At 41.7% G+C, this 7161-nt stretch overlaps 2 protein-coding genes across 2 annotated transcripts in view; both read right to left on the bottom strand.

The window, feature by feature from the left end:
• Positions 1–223: 223 nt before the first annotated feature.
• LOC137648615 (uncharacterized) lies at positions 224–1759 on the bottom strand. Its single transcript, XM_068381544.1, has 2 exons — positions 1656–1759; positions 224–1481 (listed from the first exon to the last, which is right to left on the bottom strand). Exons 1-2 carry the CDS (start codon positions 1757–1759, stop codon positions 224–226), a joined length of 1362 nt encoding a protein of 453 aa, XP_068237645.1.
• Positions 1760–2311: 552 nt separating this feature from the next.
• The window catches only part of LOC137648616 (uncharacterized), a 7684-nt gene continuing 2834 nt past the window's right edge, over positions 2312–7161 (bottom strand). The window contains exon 2 of the mRNA XM_068381545.1: positions 2312–2973. Within this exon, the coding sequence (XP_068237646.1) occupies positions 2312–2973 (662 nt within the window). The remainder of the gene's footprint in view (positions 2974–7161) is intronic.

The raw sequence follows: 7161 nt of genomic DNA on the forward strand, positions 1-7161 counted from the left end.
GTGAGGAATGGGTGATGTCTGAATGTGGGTGAGGTGAGGGTTTGGTGAGTGAGGTGTTGGGGAAGCGAGAATATGAGTAGGGTGAGGGGTGGGTGGAGTGGGAATATGATTTGGGTGAAGTGTGGGTTGAGTGGGAATGGGGGTGGAATGAGGTGTGGGTGGAGTGAGAATGTGGGTTGGTGAGGGGTTGGTGGAGTGAGGATATGGGTGGGAGGAGGGGTGGTTAGAGTGGGAATATGGGTGGAGTGTGGATGTGGGTGAGGTGTGGCTGGAGTGTGATGTGGATGGGGTGAGGGGTTGGTGAGTGAGGTGCTGGGGATGTGGGAATGTGGGTGGGGTGAGGTGTGGGTGGAATTGGAATGTGCTTTCGGTGAGGTGTGGGTGGAGTGGAATTTGGGTGAGGTGTAGCTGGAGTGAGAATATGGTTTGGATGAGGGGTGAGTGGAGTTGGAATATGGATGGGGTGAAGGGTGGGTGGAGTGGGAATGTGGTTGTATGAGGTGTGGGTGAAGTGGGAATATGGGTTGGGGGTGAGAGGGTTGAGTGGAGAGGTCGGTGGGGAAAGGTGTGGGTAAAGTTGAAATGTGGGTAGGGTTAGGTGTCGATGGAGTGGGAATGTGGGCTGGGGAGGTGTGGTTGGAGTGGGAAGGCGGTTGAGGTGGGTTCGGCTGATTGAGAATGTGGGTGTGGTGAGGGGTGGGTGGAGTGGAATGTGGGTTAGGTGAGGGTGAGTGAAGTGGGAATATGTGTGGGGTGAGGAGAGGGTTGAGTGGAAGTGTGGGTGGGGTGAGGTGTGGGTGGAGTGAGAATGTGGGCTGGGGAGGTGCGGGTAGAGTGGGAATGAGGGTGTAGTGAGGGGTGGATGCAGTGGAAATGTGGGTGGGGTTATGGGTGGGTGGAGTGGGAATGTGGGTGTGGTGAGGGGTGGATGGAGTGGTAATACGGATTGGGTAAGGGTTGCGTTCAGTGGGAATGTAGGTGGAGTGAGGTGGGGGTAGAGTGAGCATATGGGTTGGGACAGGGTTGATAGAGTGAGAATGTGAGTAGGGTGAGGGGTGGGAGGAGTGAGAATGTGGGTGGGGTAACGTATGGGTAGAGTGTGAATGTGGTTGATGTTCGTGGCAGGTGGAGTAGGATTGTGGGTGGTGCGAGGCGTTGGTGGAGTAAGTATGTATGTGGGATGAGTAGTAGGAGGAGTGAGAATATGGGTAGGGTGAGGTGTGGTTGGAGTGGGAATGTCGGTGTGATGAAGCGCTGGTGGGGCTATGGGATGGTGGGGTGAGGTGCTGGGGAAGTGGGAATGTGGTTGTGGGTTATGGGTGGATGAAGTGGGAATGTGGGTGGGGTGAGGTGTGGGTGGAGTGAGAATGGGATTTATGTGAGAGTGTATTCGGAATATGGGAGGGGTGAGTGGAATGTGAATGTCGTTGGTGTGAGGTGTGGGTGGAGAGGGAATATTGGTGAAGTGATGGGTGGGTGGACTGAAAATGTGAGTGGGGTGATGGTTGGTTGGAGTGGGAATTGAGTGTGAGGTGAGGGGCCAGTGTATTGGGAATGTTAGTGAGGGGAGATTTGTATGGGGTGGGAATCTATGTTAGATGTGGTGTTTGTAGAGTGGGAAGGTTGGTGGGGTGAGGGGTGGGCAGAATGGTAACGTGGTTGGGGTGATGTGTTGATAGGGTGAGGAGTGAGTGCAGTGGAAATGTGGGTAGTGTAGTGGGACTGTGGGGGTGTTGATATGTGGGTAGAGTAGGAACATGGATGGGGTGAGGGGTTGGTGGGGTTATGTATGGGTGGAGTGGGAATGTGGTGGGTTGTGGTGTTGGTTGGGTGAAGCATGGGTGGAGTGGGATTGTAGGTGGGGTGAGTGGTGGGTGGAATGGGAATATGGGTGGGGTGAGGTGTGGGTGGTTTAGGAATGTGGGTTTAGTGAGGCGTGGTTGGAGTGGGGATGTGTGTGAGGTGAGGCATGGGTCAAACGGGAATGTGGGTCTGGTGATGAGGTGGGGGGAAGTGGGAATTTTTGTGAGGTGTGGGCTAAGGTGTTGGTGGAGTTGGGATGTGTATGGGTTGATGGGTGGGTGGAGTGGGAATGTTAGTGTGGTGAGGTGTGGAGGGAACAGGAATGTGGGTGGGGTGAGGGGCTAGTGGAGTGAGGTGTGGGTGGATTGTGAATATGGGTGGGATGTGCGGTGGGAGAAGTGGGTATGTGTGTTTGGTGACCGGTGGGTAGAGTTGGAATGTGTGTAGGGTGAGGGGTTGTTGGAGTCGGAATGTTGGTGGGGTGAGAGGTGGTGGGAGTTGGAATGTATTAGGGGTGAGGTGTGGGTGGAGTTCGAATATTGGTGGGTGGAGGTGTGGGTGGAGTTCGAATATTGGTGGGTGGAGGTGTGGGTGGAGTTCGAATATTGGTGGGTGGAGGTGTGGTTGGAATGGGAATGTGTGTTGGGCGATGGGTGGATGGAATGGAAAGGTGGGTAGGTTGGGCGATGTTTGGAGTGGTAATGTATGTTTGGTGAGGTGTATGTGGCTTGGGAATATTTTTACTGATAAGCTGTGGGTCGAGTGGGAATGTGGGTGGAGTGAGGTGGTGGGCAGGGAGGGTGAAGTGTAGATGGAGTGAGAATGTGGGCTGGATGAGGGTGGATGGGATGAGGTGTGGTTGGAGTGGAAATGTGTGTTGTTTGAGGTGTGGGTAAAGTGGGAATGTGGATCGGGTGAAGGGTGGGAGTGGGAATGTGGGTTTGTTGAGGAGTTGGTAGGGTGAGAGGTAAGTGGAGTGGAATGTGGATGGGGTGGGATGGGATATGGGTGTGTGTGGAGAAAGAGTGAGAGAAAGATAGGCTTCTTCTAATTTGATGAAGACTTCGACTCTTACTTTAGAATCACAAACCTTACGTTCATGACCAATTACTTTCAATGACGTCCAATCAAATCCAATGATCAGAGCCTTTGATAACGACAAATGATTTCCTATATAAGAAAATATCCTGAATAGTATTCTAGGAATCTAGGCAATCACCTGTAACATTTTCACTATATCTATAAATTTCTATACGATATATAAGTGTGTAGTAATAAATATGATTTTATACTTAGAATATTATATGAATTATTGATTTCCTTGATTTAAAGGAGGTAGGGCAAAAAGAAAGAGTCATGATAATTTATATATATACATACATATATATATATATATATATATATATATATATATATATATAATATATATATATATATATACTTCTTTTCTATGCTGAAATAATAAATAACATAAGTAATTCAAACTGTCTCTTCTGAGATATTTATATATTAGTATTAACGACAAGGGAACAAAAAAAATAAAATAAAATCATCCATGCATTAGCAAGACAAAGAAAAATACTAACAATGCAACAATCGAATAAATAACTCCCTCGCATTTTTTAAATAGATGGCAGACTCATAATAGCTATGATGACCTCGTGAGGGAATTTAAATTTCCTAGAAAACCTTTCGAGTTTCGAAGGTTATTCACGCGACTCGCAGTTCAGACGAAGCCATTAATAACACTCGGATACAGCCTTTCTCATTCTAAGCTATCTCCCTTTGTTTTACATGAAGTATTTCATTCATTGCCTCCAAGTAATTGTTCGTTATGGTACATTGGATACTGATACTCTCACCTGCTAGTTTGCACTAGTTTTTAAGCGAATCTTATATTTAGATATTTTTTAAGGCCGCTTATGAATGGCAGAAGCAAGGGACAGTGGTAATGGCCTAGAGACTGACCTTATATACATATGATCAGCGCCCAAGCCCCCTCTCCACCTAAGCTAGGACCAGGGAGGGCCAGGCAATGGCTACTGCAGACTTAGCCGGTAGAACTATAGGCTCCCTAAAACCCTCCATCATTAGATCACAAGGATAGTGAGGAAACTGTCACTAAAGAAACTAACGAGTTTGTGCGGGGTTTGGAGTCAAGTCTAGAGATCACTAGGCAGGGGACGTTTCCAATAGGCCACCAAAACTCTTTTAGATTTATCATCGTAATGTTGAGGGATAGAAATGTATCACCCTTTACTGATATCTCATTCTGGCCTTTATATTTAAAATTTCCATTTGCTCATCCTTTCTTCCCCTGACAACCTTAGAGAATGTTGCTGTTCCGGCCATGAAACTGATCTCCCAAAGCTTCACGGTCAATTGTCTGTAATATATAATAGGATAATTCTTACACTATGCCATACTGTTTTAGATACCAACGTAAAAATAAAAGGTAGATTTTTCATTATCTATTTTCTATCTGTCATTAAAACCTTTCTAATTCTTTTGTATTTGATTCTAAAATATCAGCATAAAATAAAAGGTAATTTTCTAATCACGTTTATTTCCTCACTCAGCTGTACAATATATATATATATATTATATATATATATATATATATATATATATATATATATATATATATATATATATATATATATATATATATATATATATATATGTGTGTGTGTGTGTGAGAGTGCATATATATATATATATATATATATATATATATATATATATATATATATATATATATATATATATATATATATATATATATATGTATATATATATGTATATATACAGTATATATATATATATATATATATATATATATATATATATATATATATTATATATATATATATATATCAGAGATAACCACCGGTAGTTTTTACAAGATTTCACTAGGATGGGAAAACAAACTTTTTTTTGTCAATTGTGTTGGGCAATTTCAGTTATTTAGTTCCGAAACTGAATATCATTCGGAGTTTTAACCGAGTGGTATATATGGAATTCCAATATCGAGTGAATATCCCTCCTTGGGCACGTTACTGCGATTGTAGCTGACTAGTTACACAACACATGAAATTATCTTATGTACATTTTAGCACTTTTTGGCTTTGATTTTTTTTTCTTTTTTTTTTTTGTCTTTACACTGTTTTATATATTGATATTTTTTTTCTTTGAGATCGAGGTGCTTGATACCGATAATAATACTGATAACAATAAATAATAATACAGATAATGATAATATCTATGATAAGCGTAATAATTAAGATAAATAATAATAATAATAATAATAATGATAATAATAATAATAATAATAATAATAATAATAATAATAATAATAATAATAATAATAATAATAATAAAGGCAAAATACAAAATATATATCAGCAAGGAAAGAAATAACGCTATATTTAAAGCTAAAGCTCCACTGAACTATTCAAATTGTTTGAACAGCAGAACGAACGGTCTGTTCCTTAAGAAGTGCGCAGATAAATATCATACAGATACTGTATTATCATAACACTTTTCTTACTGCTTATGCAAATGTTGGCACGGACAGCGTCCGACAGATTTGAGAAAATATACATCTCTCTCTCTCTCTCTCTCCTCTCTCTCTCTCTCTCTCTCTCTCTCTCTCTCTCTCTCTCTCTCTCTCTCTCTCCCTCTTGAAATCAATAAATAGTTTTTGTAGTTCAGAAGTGTAGACCCTTAGACCTAAGCAAATTCCCTCTGATTTTCATGCACGGCTTTCACTTGTGGACACAGAATCACACACCCATTCAAAGTAATGAAATATATATGATTTCAGATATAGTGTTGAGGTTATTTGTTGGCGATATGCATAAAAGAATATCAGAAGTTGAGACCATTCACTCCAGGTACTTCTAAGCAGGTAAGGATTAAAGCCTTTGCCAGAATGTCCAAAAACAAATAATTATACTAAATTTAGTTAACTTCAACGAAACTGGACATCTGTTCTTCAGGGCCGTCATTGCATGGTCATGATGCAGTTTGAATGGCTACGGTCCATTGAGCATGGCCATGGTCCAGTGCCCATGGCCATGGTCCAGTAATCAGGACTACAATCCAGTCCATATAGCCGCGGTATAGTATGTATGGCAACGTTCCAATGCGCATGACCACGACCCAGTTCGCATGGCTACGGTCCAGTGCTCATGGTCATGGTATAAACGTATGGCAACGTTCCGTTGCACGTGACCACGGTCCAGTACAGATGACTACGGTCCCGTGCGTATGGCCACGTTATAATATGTATGGCTACCTTCCAGTATGCATGACCATTTTCAACTCCCAATATCCTTGTGAGTGTTTTTTTCTGAGTGAGTGTTACTGTGTGCTAGTGAGTCCCATTTTGTGATCCGAGAAAATCAGAAGATTTAACACGAATAACAAAAGCCTATCGAGTGCAATATACTGTAGATACAAGTTTTCGTGAATAGTCGGGGAGTAGTTTGAGGTCGGCATAGGATAGTTATCTGTGAAATACTAAAAATCTGAACAAGATGACATCCTCTAACACAAACAAGGCTTGGAGGGATTTTGCTGCTATCAGCAAGAGCAAGAGTAAATTCCATGAGTTGGCACAACAAGAAACTAGATCTACTGGTAACAGTAGGTCACAAATAGCTCCAACAGTGTGACGGAAAATATTCTCAAACATATCGAAGCAATATGATCCAACAAACTGGAGCAAGTCTGCGGAAAACATGATCAAAACAATAGAAGAAATTCCAAAGAAGATTCAGGTGATGAGATTTATAAAGAAAGTTTACATCAAGCAGCACATTCCATTCAAGAACAATAAAAAGTCCAATATGGTGAATGTGCTGATTGATGCGTTGGGAAAAAGAATGCCAAAATGGTGCAAGACATGTAAGATGTGGTACAGTATTCTTAACCCGCAACAATTATTAAGGAAATGCAATGTATGACATGTACCAACACATCCTAATTGCGCTGAAATGCAACAGAAAATAAGTACTAAAGACACAAAGGTATTCTGCTCAAACATAATTAGTATGGATAGAAAAATATAATTAAGTCGATACTGAATCTGCAAATAGTTGAAGAAGAAGAAGAAGAAGAAGAAGAAGAAGAAGAAGAAGAAGAAGAAGAAGAAGAAGAAGAAGAAGAAGAAGAAAATGAGCTCGAAAAACACCTAAGATGCATCCCAGACGATCCAAGACTGGAACATGCAAAATACACCGGAAGATGCATAAGCAACTCTGGGGGATATATGAGGTGCCTCACACTGAGGGACCTGGGGGAACCCAAACAAAGAATAAGGCAATAAGGCAAACCTATTGAAGACTGTTTATT

This window comes from Palaemon carinicauda, chromosome 10 (assembly GCF_036898095.1).
Source record: "Palaemon carinicauda isolate YSFRI2023 chromosome 10, ASM3689809v2, whole genome shotgun sequence".
In the NCBI taxonomy this organism is placed as follows: Eukaryota; Metazoa; Arthropoda; class Malacostraca; order Decapoda; family Palaemonidae; genus Palaemon; species Palaemon carinicauda.

Coding starts and splice junctions, on each gene's coding strand:
- LOC137648615 (XM_068381544.1), bottom strand. CDS start 1,759: ATGTTCCTACTCTACCCACATATCAACACCCCCACAGTCCCACTACAC. Junction 1,482..1,655: donor CAACACATCACCCCAACCAC/GTTACCATTCTG, acceptor TCACATTTTCAG/TCCACCCACCCATCACTTCA.